General features: G+C 41.9%; 2 protein-coding genes and 1 pseudogene across 5 annotated transcripts in view; 2 read left to right on the top strand and 1 right to left on the bottom strand.

Annotated features, from left to right (window-relative positions):
• The window catches only part of RMDN1 (regulator of microtubule dynamics 1), a 42450-nt gene extending 34219 nt beyond the window's left edge, over positions 1 to 8231 (bottom strand). For both annotated transcript variants that reach the window (XM_030937438.1, XM_030937437.1), the window contains exons 1-2: positions 7973 to 8231; positions 6444 to 6561 (exon numbers count right to left, since the gene is read on the bottom strand). In XM_030937438.1, the coding sequence (XP_030793298.1) occupies positions 6444 to 6561; positions 7973 to 8101 (247 nt within the window). In that variant the 5' untranslated portion in view covers positions 8102 to 8231. The remainder of the gene's footprint in view (positions 1 to 6443; positions 6562 to 7972) is intronic.
• On the top strand, positions 3050 to 4584 carry LOC104674279 (annotated as a pseudogene).
• Positions 8232 to 13996: 5765 nt separating the features above from the next.
• CPNE3 (copine 3) overlaps positions 13997 to 17082 on the top strand; it is a 58138-nt gene continuing 55052 nt past the window's right edge. For 2 of the 3 annotated variants that reach the window (XM_030937740.1, XM_010378554.2), the window contains exons 1-2: positions 13997 to 14116; positions 15033 to 15070. The gene's annotated coding sequence lies outside the window, so the exon portion shown is untranslated. Of the gene's footprint in view, positions 14149 to 15032; positions 15071 to 17082 lie in introns of all 3 variants that reach the window. The other variant, XM_010378555.2, reaches the window with a different exon arrangement.

Genomic DNA, 17082 nt, shown 5'->3' on the forward strand with positions numbered 1-17082 from the left:
GCAAGAGAAAGAAATGAAAGGCATCCAAATAGAAAGAAAGGAACTCAAACCATATCTCCTTAGAGATGATATGATTCTTTACCTAGAAAACTCCAAAAACAGTCTTTGCTCAAAGGCTCTTGGAACTGATAAACAGCTTCAGTAAACTTTCAGGTTACAAAATCAATGTATGAAAATTAGTACATTTCTATACACCAGTAACACCCAAGCTAAGAGCCAAATAAAAAATGCAACCCCATTCATAACAGCAACAAAAATAATAAAATACTTAGGAATACAGTTAGATCTTTACCACAATGAAAAGGAAATCAGAGATGACACAAACAAATGGAAAAACATTCCAAGCTCATGGGCAGGAAGAATCAATATTGATAAAACGGTCTTACTGCCCAAAGCAATTTACAGATTCCTATTTGTTATTCCTATCAAACTACCAACATCATCTTTCACAGAATTACAAAAAACTATCCTAAAATCTGTAAGGAAACAAAAAAGAGTCCAAATAGCCAAGGCAAACCTAGGCAAAAATAACAAAGCTGTAGGCATCACACTACCTGACTTCAAACTATACTACAAGGCTACAGTGACCCAAATAGCATGATACTGGTACAAAAACTGACACATAGGCCATGGAACAGGTTAGAGAACTCAGAAACAAAGCTGCACATCTACAACTATCTGATCTTCAATAAAGCCGACCATAACAAACAGACAACATGGTGAAACCTCGTCTCTACAGAAAATACAAAAATTAGGCAAGCATGGTGGTGTGCATCTGTAGTCTCAGCTACTCCTGAGGCTGAGGTGGGAGAACCTCCTGGGCCTGGGGAAGTTGAGGCTGCAGTGAGTTGTGATCATGCCACTGTGGCCTAAGCATCAGAGTGAGACCCTGTCTCAAAATAAAAAAGTTCTAATATCCACTCTAACATTTTGACTTTCAAGAAGTTTAACTCTGTGAGCTTTTCAAAAATTATTTTAATGTGATAAGATAATAAGACTTGTCCTATTTTATAAGGCTGCTGTGAGAACTAAAGTCTAGGTTGCTTTAAAAAGATGAATTAAGTATTTGCCAAAATATATCATTCAGCCAGTAACAAAACCAAGTCCTTCTTCATAAATACATTAAAAAACAAAAACAAAAACAAAAAAAACCGTGCAGGGTTTCTCAATTATCTGCTTTTTTAAGAAGATAATCATAGATAAATGAAATCAATACATAACTATCAACCTTTAGATCACATTCTCAAATTCTATCACAAGTTGAATAAGACCATCTATTCAAAATCAAGTCTCTTGAGTCTCTGCTTCTTTCCCCAATCACCTTCTCCTTTTTAATTAAAAAGTGAGAATTGTAAAAAACAAAAAAACTTAACCCATTAATTCTTTCATATGATATTGCTGTAATATACCAAAATTTTGGTTCACAATTGGTTCAACTAATTTTTTTAAACTGGCAAGTCTTTTTTTTTTTTTTTTTTTTAAGACAGGGTCTTGCTCCATTGTCCAGGTTGGAGTACAGTGGTGAGATCACGGTTTACTGCAGCCTTGACCTCCTGGACTCAAGTGATCCTCCTGCCTCAGCCTCCTGTGTAGCTGGGACAAGCACGCACCACACACCCAGCTAATTGTTTGAATTTTTGTAGAGATGGGGGTCTCACTTTGTTGCCTACACTGGTCTTAAACTCCTGGGCTCAAGTGATCCCCCCACCTCAGCCTCCCAAAGTGCTGGGATTACAAGCATGAGCTGCCACGCCCAGTCAAGTTTTAATATATGTTTACTTATCTATATTATGCCAATACAAAATTTGATGGATTTTTTCTTTTTTTCACTTTCAACCTGTTACCTACCAAGCAGCATTCTGTTTGTAAATAAAAATCTATCTATCTCAAAGTACTTGGGCCTTTTGTTAACCGTATCAAGAAGAATATAACACCCTGGGGTTGGTTTCATTTTGTCATTATAAAGCAGGGATTAGCAAACTTTTCCTGTAAAGATCCAGAGAGCAAAATATTTCAGGCTTTGTGAGCCATACATAGTCTCTGTAGCATGTTCTTTTTCTTCCCCCCAACTCTTCAAACTCAACCCTTTAAAAATGTAAAAGAATATTCTGAATTCTTAGGTAAAGGGCTCTACAAAAATATAAACTATTAATAAAGCATCACTGAGGCAGCTCTAATTTCTAGGAAAAAAATATATATACGGTATTAGACTGACAAGTAGAGAAAGGGAAAAAATAATCTAGACCATAGCAATATTAGTTTCATTATCTATATAAAAATAACTAAGCTAGGCCAGGCACGGTGGCTCACGCCTGTAATCCCAGCACTTTGGGAGGCCAAGGTGGCCAGATCGCAAGGTCAGGAGTTTGAGACCAGCCTGACCAACATGGTAAAACCCTGTCTCTACTAAAAATACAAAAATTAGCCAGCTGTGGTGATGCGCACCTATAATCCCAGCTACTCAGGAGGCTGAGGCAGGAGAATGGCTTGAACCTGGAAGGCAGAGGTTGCAATGAGCCGAGATCACAACACTGCACTTCAGCCTGGGCAACAGAGCAAGACTCCGTCTCAAAAAAAAAAAAAAAAAAAAAAAAAAACTAAGCTATTAACAAAATAACAAGCAAAAATAACTTGAGAGATGCTGTAATGGTGAGAGTTTAGAGCATTCCTGAGGACCTGGAGAAAACCTGTTGCTGAGGACAATTTGAAGGTTTTGTTGGCCTGAAAAAGGTGTCTCTGCAATCCCACTCCTACATCTTTTTTTTTTTTAATTTTATTATTATACTTTAAGTTCTAGGGTACATGTGCACAACGTGCAGGTTTGTTACGTATGTATACATGAGCCACGTTGGTGTGCTGCATCCACTAACTCGTCATTTACATTAGGTATATCTCCTAATACCATCCCTCCCCACTCCCCCCATCCCACAACAGGCCCCAGTGTGTGGTGTTCCCCTTCCTGTGTCCAAGTCGTTCTCACTGTTCAATTCCCACCTATGACACACTCCTAGATCTTTCTTGAAGACTTGAAAAGAATTAGATTAGGGCCATGGGGACACAGAAGGTCATCCGAGCTCTGATCTTCGCCATCACAGTTGTTACAATCGGCTCTTTCCAATTTGGCTATAACACTGGGGTCATCAATGCTCCTGAGATGATCATAAAGGAATTTATCAATAACACTTTGAGGGACCAGGCAAATACCCCTCCAAGACATTGCTCATGTCCCTCTGGTCCTTGTCTGTGGCCATATTCTCCATTGTTGGTATGACTGGCTTCTTTTCCATTTGACTCTTTGTCAACCACTTTCACAGGTGCAATTCAATGCTTATCGTCAACCTGTCGGGTGTCTCCGGTGGCTGCCTTATGGGATTGTGTAAAGTAGCTGAGTTGGTTGAAATGCTGATCCTGGGCTGCTTGGTTATTGGCCTCTTCTGCGGACCGTGCAAAGGTTTTGTACCGATGTACATTGGAGAGATCTCACCTATTGCCTGCAGGGTACCTTTGGCACTCTCAACCAGCTGGGCATCGTTGTCGGAATTCTAGTGGCCCAAATCTTTGGTCTGGAATTCATCCTTGGGTCTGAAGAGCTATGGCTGGTGCTATTGGGCTTTCCCATCCCTCCTGCTATCCTACAAAGTACAGCCCTTCCATTTTGCCCTGAAAGTCCCAGGTTTTTGCTCATTAACAGAAAAGAGAATGCTAAGCAGATCCTCCAGCGATTGTGGAGCACCCAGGATGTATCCCAAGACATCCAGGAGATGCAAGATGAGAGTGCAAAGATGTCACAAGAAAAGCAAGTAACCGTGCTGGAGCTCTTTAGAGTATCCAGCTACCGAGACCCAATCATCATTTCAATTGTGCTCCAGCTCTCTCGGCAGCTCTCTGGAATCAATGCTGTGTTCTATTACTCAACAGGAATCTTCAAGGATGCAGGTGTTCAAGAGACCATCTAGGTGTGTTTCATACTACCTTCACTGTAGTTTCCCTATTTCTGCTGGAAAGGGCAGGAAGAAGGACTCTGCATATGATAGGTCTTGGAGGGATGGCTTTTTGTTCCATGCTCATGACTGTTTGTTATTAAAGGATGAGTATAATGGGATGAGCTTTGTCTTTATCAGGGCTATCTTGGTCTTTGTGGCCTTTGAAATTGGACCAGGTCCCATTCCCTGGTTTATTGTGGCCAAACTCTTCAGCCAGGGCCCCCGCCCAGCTGCAATGGCAATGGTCAGCTGTTCCAACTGTACCTCCAACTTCCTAGTCGGACTGCTCTTCCCCTCTGCTGCTTACTGTTTAGGAGCCTATGTTTTTATCATCTTCATCAGCTTCCTCATCACCTTCCTGACCTTTACCTTCTTTCAAGTCCCTGAGACCCGTGGCAGGACTTTTGAGGATATCACATGGCCTTTGAAGGGTAGGCACATGGTGCAAATAGATCTGGGAAGGACGGCATCATGGAGATGAACAGCACCCAGACTGCTAAGGAGACCACCACCAATGTCTAAGTCATGCCTCCTTCCACATCCCTCCCGGCATGGGAAAGCCACCTCTCCCTGAACGAAGGAGACACGTCATCAGGATGAACCCAGGACTGCTTCTGAATGCTGCTACTGATTATTTTCTTATCCCATGCATTCCATGCACACCTCAAGGCTGGGGTTTGTTGGATTTGAAATGGTTTTTTAAATATTTTATTTCCTAGACATTCTCTTCTGCTTAAGAGAGACCACGTGAACCTACCTTCATTTCAGGAGGCATTGGCCGCTTGGCATATGACAACTCGGCCAGCTTTTCCTTCCTTGGGTTCTAATATTGCCGCACTAGGGGATACAGGAGAGGAAAAGTAAGGCGCAGTTCCCCCAACCTCAGACTTATTAGGAAGAAGATACACACATGAGTGTGGAAGGCAGAGGGGCTTTATGTAAGAGCACCTTCCTCACTTCCATATAGCTCTACATGGCAAATTAACTTGAGTTTTATTTATTTTACCCTCTGGTTTAATTACATAATTTTTTTAGTTCTAGGATACAGGTGCAGAATATGCAGGTTACATAGGTATACATGTGCCATGGTTGAAATGTTTATTTTTTTAAGTGTAATTTTGCCAAATAATAAAAACAGAAGGAAATTGAGATTAGAGGGAGGTGTTTAAAGAGAGGTTACAGAGTAGAAGATTTCATGCTGGAGAGGTTAGCATGCAATACAAAGAATTTAGGGAGAAACGCAGTTCATTATTGGAGGACGTATTATGTGGTGCCTGAGATCTGCATGTTACCTCTTTTAACAATTTCTGTCCTGCAGATGGAAACTCTTAAGTTTAATTTCTCATAAAAGAATATAACTATATAATAGTTACTGATTTCCTTTGGAACTTTTTTCTTTAAGATAATAGTTTACATGTAGTAGTACTTGAAATCTAGGATTATTAACTAACATGGGCCTTGTAGTTAATGGTGGCTGATGGGTTCTAATTTTGAATGCAGGTGAGGGAAGGGAAAGTTATTTCTAGAAAGCGTGTTCCCCCTCATTGGACCAAACAGCCTCTCCTTATAGTAGACTCATTACTTTTGAAGTAATTCCACCACCTATCTGGTGGGAGAGCCATCCAAATGAGAAACCTAAAATAATCGGTTCTTGGTAGAGATTCATTTCTTCATTTTGTTCTTTAGGAGATTTTAGGTGTTTTCTGTTTTATTTCAACTCATATCTTTAAAGGAATTCCCCAAAGAATGTTTATAGCTAACTTGGAATTTGTAACCTCAGCTCTGGGATTTTTTTCTGAACACTTATTATTTAAAGGTGTGTTGTTGCCTTTAGGGTCATGCCATGCTTGTCTATGTCTGTTACCTTGTCACTGTGGTCCTATGCCAAGTGCCCTTAGGGGGCCTGAATCTTTCCAATAGATCATGTTTGAAATAGTAAGAGTCAATGTACAGTGTAGCCCACACTTGAGAGGATGAATATATGTGCACTGTCCCTTTGCTTTGGATGGAAATAGGTTATGGTTGACTTATTTTTTTCAGTGTTTGTTCCTACTGCCCCTTTTTCATATGTTGCTCAATTTCTCTTTCCCTTCTTGGTGCTAACACATCTCAGACCCTTTAGCCAAACCCTTGCCAAAAACAGTATTTTAGTTCTCAGTTTTCAACTGTTTCCGCTGGTCATGGAGATTTCAAATAAAAATGCACATAGCTATGGAGTGGGGTTTAGCTGGAAAAGGTGACCTTCTTCCAACTTCACGTCAGCTTCTGGCTCCTCAAACAGTAGGTTGGCGTTAGACAGGGAAGTTGTTTTCCCATTTCTCACTGAGTAGATAGTGAATATTTCCATATGGATTTTCTATTATTAATGTTACCCTGATTATTTGTTTTAAAATAAAAATTATGAATGTACACACACACAAAAAAAACTCTAAATGTTCCATATATCTAATTTATGCTTACCTTTGGCTGCGGCATGAACCACAGCAGCCTGAGAGAGAACCTGGTAAGTTTCAAAACCCAAATAAGACAAAGCTGAGAGTAAAAGGCCTCTTTTGAAAGTTCCTGGGTTTCCCATTACCTATGGAAACGATTATGTTAAGAGTTACAAACTTTGAAAATTTGAAGGTACTGCTACCCCAAGCAAAAATTATATTAATCTTCTCCCATCCCCAAAGCAATCGATCACGATATTGGAAGCTTAAAAATTACTTCATCAAAATCTGTAGTAAAACTATCTCAAAGTGTATCTTATTAAGAAAAAGATATCGCCTGGAGTCGTAGCTCATCTAAAAATCACACTCCTGCTGGAAAGGAAGAGCTACAACTTATTTGCAAATGCATGAATATTGCAAATTGCATGAAGTAAAATATGAGACACCAACACATAATAAAAATGAATCTTACAGACAAGATTAAGAACACAGACAAGAATAATATAGTAATCTTACAGACAAGTAATATAGTAATTACTACATATAAAAAATGTACATGGCTAACTTGTAAATTTTTTTGTAGAGACAGGGTCTCACTGTGTTGCCCAGGTTGGTTTCAAACCTCTGGACTCAAGCAATCCTTCCGCCTCGGCTTCCCAAAGTGCTGGGATTACAGGCTAATCCAAGGGGCCAGGTCTAAAATGGGACTTAAAACTCATTGTTCTAATTTGAAAACTTAAGGCTAACTAGTTTCATACTTAGAACTCCTCCCATCTCTCCGCCTATATTATCTATCACCTCCCCATTTGGTTATAAACTTCCAAGGAAAGGGAATGTGCCTAACTTTTAACCACCCCTCCCCACCATCAGTCCCATAATAATTCTGAAAGATTTTAACTGAGCAGTTAAAATTTTGAGTTTAAAATAATGAAACACCTAGTTCATGTGAAATACGTCCTATATACTAATGCTATTCCCCAATTCCCTGACAAGAATAAACAGAGACCCACGAGCAGTCTAATACCAGAACTGAGACTATAACATGCCGACATCCTTCACTGACGTCATGCAGATAAAACAGGCAACTCAGAAATAATCATTTTTAAACAAAAACCTAAACAGGATGAAATCTCTGCTTCTGAGTTGTAGAATTTTTTAAATCACACCCCACACTTATCAAAGTCTGAAAGTTGCAGCCTCAAACGCTGTTGCTGTATCTGTCATCGCCTACAGTGAGAATCACTGCACAGCGCTCAAGGTTCTTTCCCGTCCTGTTCTGTTTCGCACAGGATGGGCAGGTAGGAGGCAGCTTCCGGGACGCGTGGGGGCAAACCCCACTCCTTCTCTGACAGCTCCAGCTTAGGATAGTGAAGGTTTGCAAAATGGAAGGGACCTGGCCAAGCGCTCCAGGCACAGTGGCCCCGAGTTCCTTCCTCGGTTCACCACATTCCCGTAGGACCTTAGGCAGCGCGGGGCCGCCAACCCTGAAGAAGTTAAGGGAGAGCAGGAACCCACTGGGTAGGAGGTGGGGAGCGGGAGCCAGGACCGCGGGGGTACCTCAAAGCCACGGAATCGACAGCGGCCGCAATGTCCACGGCTGCCCGAAGTCCCCGCAGGGAGCCGAGGCCCCGGGGCGGCTCCACGTCGCAATAGCAGAAAGCGCCACAGTCGAGCGGCCAGGGCCATGACCTGCAACTCGCGGGCTGATCCTGCACTACTTCAGGCAACTACCCAGGCGGGCGGGGCTAAAGGAGCCACAGCCCTTCCGGAGAGAACCGCGTCCACCCGCCTCCTATCCAGCACCTCTTCCGCCCCCATGGTTTCCGGACCACGGGCTTAGGGGGAGGGAAATACTCCGAGTGGGTGGGACTTAGTGGATCATCCGCGCCTGCGTCTAGCGGACTGAGGCAGTGAGAGCGCTCTCTTCAGGCTCACTGACTTGTTTCTGCTCCATCTCTTCAGAGGTTTGGGCACAAGGATAAGTCGCCAGAACAGAACTGAAAGCTCAGAAATAACCCAAGAATACAAGTATGCAAGAAAAAAAATTGTCATTTTAATTTGTCATTAATTTGTCATTGAATCTTGGCACTAGTGAGTCTTTTTTTGGAAATAAATAATTGGAAGAATTAAATTGCCCAACATGAAGAAGGGAAAGGAAGAGACTGAGCGACTTAAGGGGGTAGATTCAAGAAAGAGTCCAGAGCAGAGGAACAAAAAATGCAAAGCGTTTTGGGAAGAACTAGTGGAAGGAGGCCTCTGGACAGGATATTGATCCCTTTTAATGCTAGGGCATGTGTAGTAAAAAAATTAAATAAATAAAAATTTTAAAAAACCTAGTCTCCCCTAAAATTCTTCAATAAGATGTTTTACTTACTCGAGCAAAGTATTTTATTTTTCTAGAGTGAAATAAAATTTCTTGCTCAAGTGGAATTCGTTTGTGGGAAAATGAAGAGGTTTTGGATCCTACTTGATGCCTGATGGTGGGTGGAAACACAGACTGCAAATGGAGTACCTACTACAGGTTTCACAAAAAATGTTATGGGTAATAAGGGAGGCGAGTCATGGTTTTAAAAAATTAGGTTGCATTTCTATGGTACTTTTAGTACTGTATAGAGAATTAATACATAATTGTATTGATCTTCCAAACTACCTTGTGAAGTAACTGGTATCCCAGGTTTACAAATGAAAAAACTGTAGCTCAAAGAGATGTATTAACCTAACCAAGGATATGTTATAAGACAGGAATCCATGTCTTTCTACTCTTGAGTCTAGTGCTCCTTCTACTATATGATTGCTACTTCCACTAGTTCCCATTAAATCAGCTGTATTTCTTTAGGATTGTGTCTTTAAAGTCTATCTTTAAAAATATATAGCTCTCCTTCCCAATTTCTGAAACCTAGCCTTTTTTTCCCAAAGACAGAATCACTTTTATTTTACGCATTTCTGCCGGTAGCTACCCCCTCAATATTGCTAAATGTTTATGCCACTGGATACCATGATAACACTGAAATTAAGTTTCTGATATCTCTGCTAGAGTGAATTTGTAATTAAGTTTTCTGCTTTGGAAAAAAAAAAAATTAGATCCTAAGAAAAGTTGCAGGAATGCCCATATATTCTTCAGCTAGATTCAGCCATTGTTAACTTTCTCTCACATTTGCTTTACCTTTCTTTATATATATTACCTATAATATGCATATTATATTCCTAGTATTTTCTGTTGTTAGGCCTTTTGAGAGTAGATTACAGATATCATGACTCTTCAGTCTTAGAAACAAGACATTCCCTTATTTAGTCTCAGTGTAATTATCAAATTCAGGAAACTGAAATTGACAGAATGCTATTATTTAATATACAAATTTTGTTTACTTCCCAATGCTGTCCTTTATGCTAATGATTTTTTTTTTCTAAATTCAAGATCAAATCTTGATAACATCTTGCATTTGTTATGTTTCTACTTCCTTTAAATCTTTAAATTGTCAGCCTTGGTCTTTCATGACATTAGTATTTTTTAAATGTATAGTCCCATTGGTTTAAAGCAGGGTTTCTCAACCTTGGCACAACTGAACTTTTGGGCTGAATAATTCCTTCAGCCCCTGTCAAGCCATCAGATGATTACAGCCTTGGCCAAAATCTGACTGCAACATCAAGAGAGACGATGAGCCAGAACCACCCAGCCAAGTCACTTCTAAATTCCTAAACCACAGAAGCTATGACAGATAATAAATGATTGTTCCTGTTTTAAGCCACTAAATTTGGTGTTATCTGTTACAGAGCAACTGATAACTAATACAACAGCCGAGTAAAGCATAGAGAGTTTGAGTGTGGAGTTTCAGAGGAAAGGTGTGGAAGTTTGATAACCTTAACAATATAGGCTGGGCGTAGTGGCTCACACTTGTAATCCCAACACTTCAGGAGGCCAAAGCCGGGGAATAGCTTGAGCCCAGGATGTTCAAGACCAGCCTGGGCAACATAGTGGGACTCTGTCTCTACAAAAAATGTTTCTGTTTGTTTGTTTGTTTCTTGTTTTTTAATTTGCTGCATGTGGTGGTACATGCTGTAGTCCCAGCTACCCAGCAGGATGAGCTGGGAGGATCATTTGAGCCCAGGTGTCCGAGGTTGCAGGGAGCGGTGATCACGCCACTGTACTCCAGTCCAGGCAATAGAGTGAGACACCGTCTTTAAAAAAAAAAGAAAGAAAGAAAAAAAGAAAAGTGGCCAGGCCCGGTGGCTCACGCCTGTAATCCCAACACTTTGGGAGGCCGAGGCGGGCAGATCACGAGGTGAGAAGATCCAGACCATCCTGGCCAACATAGTGAAACCCCGTCTCTACTCAAAATACAAAAAAAGGTCAGGCGTGGTGACTCACCCTGTAATTTCAGCACTTTGGGAGGCCAAGACAGGTGGATCATGAAGACAAGAGATCGAGACCATCCTGGCTAACACTGTGAAAACCTGTCTCTACTGAAAATACAAAAAGTAGCTGGCTGTGGTAGCACGCACCTGTAATCCCAGCTACTTGGGAGGCTGAGGCAGGAGAATCACTTGAACCCAGGAGTCAGAGGTTGCAGTGAGCCGAGATCACACCACTGCACTCCAGCCTGGTGACAGAGTTAGACTCCAACTCAAAAAAAAAAAACAGAGAGAGAAAATACAGATGGAATTCAAAGCTCTGAGACTAAGGCTGGGCGTGGTGCCTCATGCCTATAATTCCAGCACTTTGAGAGACTGAGGCCAGTGGATTTCTTGAGCTGAGGAATTTGACACCAGCCTGGGCAACATGGTGAAACCCCATATCTACAAAAAGTACAAAAATCAGCCAGATGCCGTGGCTCATGCCTGTAGGTCCCAGCTACTTCAGGAGGCTGAGGTGGGAGGATCACTTTAGCCTGAGAGGTTGAAGCTGTGGTGAATCATGTTCGCACCACTGCGTCCCAGCCTGGGAGACAGCAAGAACCTGTCTCAAAAAAAAAAAAAAAAAAAAAAGCTATAAGACAGGATGAGGTAATTAAAAATGTGACTGAAAGAGTGAAGATAGAACGATGAGGATCAAAATACATAGGAGAAAGAATATTTTGTGAATATCTCATTCATTTTAACATGCATTTAACTCTCCACCAGGTGTTGTTTTATTTCTAGAACCTTGTTAGGCTTGGTATGTAATTCAACACATGTTAAATTAATGGGTGAATGAATAAGAACAAAAGTAGAATGGGATTCAGACTCTAGTTAAGGAGAATGAATAAATACAATGAATAGCTATGGCACTATGTATTTAAATGATAGATTGCTGTCTGGATACTAAAAGTACAAAACTATCCCCTTGCCTCCACTCTTTCCCTATTTTAGTGGAAAGAAAAGTTTTGAAGGTTAGGTATGGATACTATATATTCTGGGAAATTTGAAAATTGCAATCCAATTAGTGGTGCCTGAGAACGTTCATTTACATATGAAGGCAGAATCAAAAATAGAGCCAGAAACCTTTAGTAAAAACAAAAACACTTCTAGTACCTCCCCAGTACACTTCAGCAACAAAGGCCTTGTTTCTGCACTTGCAGTTTGTTCTTGTCTTTTTGCCCCTGCTATCATTCCTGTGCCCCAGATATTTGCATAACTGGCTGCTTCCTATTTTTCAAATCTCAGGTCAAATACCATCTTAGAGAGCTCTTTTCTGATGCCCAGTCTAAATAAGCTCACACTATCCTCAGGTCCCTCTAACACATCACCCTGCCTTAACTTTCATCATGGCATGTCTGGCTGTCTGAAATCTCATTTTGTCTTTAACAACTAACTTATCATTCGACCTTCCTATAGGATAGAAGTTCCTATCTGTCTTGCTCACAAGTATAGAACAATGAACATAGTAGGCAATCAGGATGTGTTTGCTGAATAAATAAATGAATCCTCACTGGCACTGACATGATTTTAAAAATGTTTAATTTGCAGGCCAGGTACAGTGGCTCACACCCGTAATCCCAGCACTCTGGGAGACCAAGGCTGGCAGATCACTTGAACTCAGGAGTTCGACACCAGCCTGGGCAACATAGTGAGACCCCATTTCTTAAAAATAAATAAAATAAAAATGTTTAGTTTGCATTTTTTGGATTAAGAGTAAAGTTTTTACTTAGGAATGTCTGTGTTTCTTCATTTGATACCCTTTCCATTTCTTCTGTAATTAAAAAAAATAAAACCCTTCACCCATTTTTCTATTGAGTGTGTGTTTTTTTTTTTCTTATCAATTTAAATGAACTTAAGAGGCCAGGCGCGGTGGCTTATGCCTGTAATTACAGCACTTTGGGAGGCCGAGATGGGTGGATTACCTGAAGTTGGGAGTTCAAGACCAGTCTGACCAACATGGAGAACCCCATCTCTACTAAAAATACATAATTAGCTGGGCATGGTGGCAGGTGCCTATAATCCCAGCTACCTGGGAGGCTGAGGCAGGAGAATCGCTTGAACCCAGGAGACGGAGGTTGCGGTGAGATGAGATTGCGCCATTGCATTCCAGTTTGGGCAACAAGAGCAAAACTCCATCTCAAAAAAATAAAAATAAAAAATCAATGAACTTAAGATACTAACTCTGTCAGGTTTGGGACCAATATTTTTCCTAATGTGTTTTATTGATTTTGTCCCTGTTTCCTTGGGAAGAAGTTCTAAATTATCAAGCAGTCATGTATCAATATTTTCCATACCGTTTTGTTTAGTTGCAGGCAGCATGGAGTAGCAAGCAGTCCAGCCTGCACTTTGAGGTTAGTTTACTTATAATCTGTGACTTCAGAAAAGTAGGCCAATTATTTAGCTTTCAAATCTCATGTTACTCAAATGCAGTTTTCATTTGTAAAATGGGGATACTGGCACCAAATACATCACAGAATCATGAGGATTAAAGGTAATGAAGGATATAAAATGTCCTTGGTAGTGTGCACATTAAGAATGCCCTAAATAAGCATATAAGCATGGTTAAGAGCTAAGATGTATTTCGCTATTTTCATGTTGATAATTTGTCTTAGCAACTTTTTTTTTTTCTTTTTTGAGACAGGGTCTGTCTGTCACACGCTGGAGTGCAGAGGCACGAACATGGCGCACTGCAGCCTGAGCCCGTGGTCCTCCTGCCTCAGCCTCACGTGTAGCTAGGACCACAGTCGCGTGCCTCCATGCCCAGCTATTTTTTTTTTACTTTTTGTAGCGGTGGAGGGGGTCTCATTTTTTTGCCCCAGGCTGGGCTGGTCTCCAACTCCTGGGCACAAGCCATCCTCCCACCTCTGCCTCCCAAAATGTTTGGATTACAGGTGTGAGCCACGGCGCCCAGTCTTCTCAGTTCAGATATGGTATAAATTTTCACAAATATTTAAATTATTTAATCCTTAAGGAATTTATTTTGGTGCACCAAACCACTTACCTTAAAGTCAGTTTTGCCTTTTCAGTAAGCGACTGGCCCCCAGAGTAGCCTTGAAGCGCCAGCCTACTGGCAGGGAGCGGACCTGCAGCCCAGAGTCAGCTCCCGGCAGATGGGCGGATCCTCGCGCAGGCTGTGCGGGGCGGGGCGCACACTGGACTCGACCCCCCTGCTCCCCGCCCCGTCCCGCCCCCTTGCTCTGCCAGTCCGGCCCTAGGTTCTCCTGAATCTCTGCGGTCCCGGCAGCGCTCCCGACGCTGCTGGCCTGTTCTCCACCTTCGCTCGACTTCCACCTCTAAGACTCGCACGTGAGTGCGGGCCTCTCCCAGTTCCTGGGCCGGTGAGGCAGCAGCCCAGCAACCGTACCGCCTGGGGAAAAAGGAAAATCCTGGCCTGGAGAATCCAAGCCCGCAGGCTCCGTGCGGCAGGTCCCGCCGGGCCTTGGTGCTGGAAGTGCTCCGTAGCCGGGGATCGGCAGGTCTCGCGGGGGGCTCCCGAGCTAGGTCGCGGCCTGGCGAGGCCCAAGCATCGCCGGCGCCTCCTGGAGGAGCCCGGACTCGGGGCTCAGCTCTGGGCCGCAAGGCCCCGCCTGGGCCTGGCGCTCGCGCACCTGGGGCTAGTGATAGGCTGGGATCCACCCTCCTTCCCTGGGCGGAGAGGGTCAGGCTTGTGGCCCAGAGAAGGGTGACAGGCTCCGAAATCACTGCAGCACCACGCAGGGAGAGGGATAAGGTACCCACACCACGTCAGTGGTGAAGCCAATGCCCAGTTGAGCGGGGGGTGCGCGCTTCAGAACACCCGAGAAGCTGGCAGATGGGGTGGGAAGAGGTGATTCCTGATTTCAGAGTAAACAAGGAGGTTGTGAGAAGTAGTCTAGCAGCTCCCGTTTCTCCTCCAGCTTCAAGCTTCTTCTGTCTAGTGTTTTGGGTTCCCTACACCAGGATTGTGGAGGAAGCGCAGGGCCAGAACCCGTTGGGACCGAGCAGACCAACCGTTTATGCTGCGCTTAATGATCAGACGTCTGCACTTTTTGCATATCCTTACCGTTGTCTTTTTGAGGCCGCCTCTATAATGGATAATCAAATAGAGGGAAGGGCGGGATTGAATATTGTAACTATTGATTGCAATGTCCCACAACAACTGTGCTAGACAGTTTTTGTATGTTAGCTTATTTAACGCTCCCAAGCACTTATTGAAGTGATGTTACTCTGTTTCATTCTCCAGGAAACTCAGGTTGAATAACTCATCGGATTACACAACTGGTAAGTGGTGGCATTAGGGTTTGGAATTCAAGTCCTTATGATTTTAAGGCACAGGATTTATTGCTTAATGTAAAAGAACGTTATTCTTTGGGATAAGCCAGATACCTAGGTTTCAAATCTATGCTATGAGGGCTGTTAGCTGTATGACCTTGGGCAGGAAACTTCACCTTTTAGGGACCGTTTCTGCATTTGTGAAATAGAGATAAAATGTCACAAGGTTGCTATGAGAATTAAATTAGATCCTACTTGTAAAACATTTAGCAAAGTGGTTGGCACATAGTTAGTGGGTAAGCTATATATAGTCACATATATCCTGATGTCATTAATTAAGGTTAGCAAAGTAGCTCTCTGTGTGTGCTGCCAGCCAGAGCCGAACACAACTTGTACAAGCCTAGGACATAGGTAGAGGGAAACAGCAAAGGATGGGAAACGAAAAGGGAATGAAAACAGATGACACATATAATGGCAATTATAATGACACCAGTAGATATCTCAGTCATTAGTCTGTGGTACCCAGGGCCATTTTTTGCCTTTGTGAGAATTTTTAAGAGGTCCGTTCCTTTTGGCCGATGAATTGGAAAAATACATCCCACTCTGGGCTGAAGAATTTCAAACTCTGGGACTGGATCATTTTGAGACTCTAGATGTGAGGGGGAGCTGAATTTTAGGACCCCACAGACCAAAAGGTGCCTGGCATAAACCCCGCAGTGAAGTCTGCAGTTCTCTTTTAGGATTTCTTCTCTCAGGTCTAGTCCCTGAAGAATGGGAAGGGAGAGGAGGCTCCAGTATGGGAGAAGCAAAAGAAGTGTTTGCCATTAAGGGTTGCATAATGACTGGACACCTCTTCTAATTTTATCTATAACTGTGAACAGTTTATAGACAATGGTCTTCATTTTCACATAAGTTTATGGCAACCTATTATACTTTTAAAATATTTTATTTTCTATGCTCTTTATGATGATATTACTGCTGCCCTGAGTATTTCCCTTGCAGCATCTGTTTCGGTACCTAGTTCATATTGTACTCCAACACCTATCAATTATTTTATTTACTTATTTATTTATTTTATAATAAAGATAAGGTCTTATTATGTTGCCCAGGCTGGTCTTGAATTCCTGGGCTCAGGTGATCCTCCTGCCTTGGCTTCCCAAAGTGCTGGGGTTACAGGTGTGAGCCACCACACCCAGCCTTATCAATTCTTGGAATAGCTTTATCCATAGTTTTCTTTGCCCCCTTTATTTTTTGGTACTATCGTTGGGCTTTTTTTCTTACTATTATTAGAGTTTTCTTTTTTTTCTCCTTTTCAGATGTTCTTTAGTCAGTGATTTATTATGCTAGAAAGTATGCCTGTTAGCAAAACTAAGAAAATAAATGTTAGACGTGAAAAATGATTATATGTCATTTGACCTTCAAAGATTCATAATGCCACCACTGCTCACCAAAGCATGATCTTTCAGGTGGATCTTTTAGCAAGACTCAATGTCACTTCTATTGGTTGTACTCAATGACCTGCAGGAGTCCTAACTAGAGCATTCCTTTACTGTTCCCACCATTACCTTCACCCTACAATCTAGCTTCCTTCCCCCCAGTATTTTCCCTTCTTGTTCTTACTTGTGAGTGGGAATCATATTGGAGGTTTTTATGAAGAGACTGTTTATTCTTTTAATATAACAGCTTAGCAGTATGCAATCATAACTTTTTAAAAGACATTAAAATTCATCAGTATTATGGTCACATTTACCAATATGAATTAGGTGGATAGCATATTAGTAAGTGTCCTCATGAAAAAAATAGAAGGAAATACTACATACTGATTTTAGTAAATAATTTTGAAATGTCCTCTTGCAAATGGTTATATTATATCTAGTTCCTGTGAAAATTACCAGAGCAGCTGTGTGGTTTCTGCACACGTTGTTATCCGGCTATTTCACCTTCCCCGGCTTTTAGTTTACCATGCCTGTAGAATTTAAGGTGATGGTCAGTACTTGTTAAAAGAGGTATCTGCAACTGTA

The sequence above is a fragment of the Rhinopithecus roxellana genome, chromosome 9, assembly GCF_007565055.1.
Source record: "Rhinopithecus roxellana isolate Shanxi Qingling chromosome 9, ASM756505v1, whole genome shotgun sequence".
NCBI lineage: Eukaryota > Metazoa > Chordata > Mammalia > Primates > Cercopithecidae > Rhinopithecus > Rhinopithecus roxellana.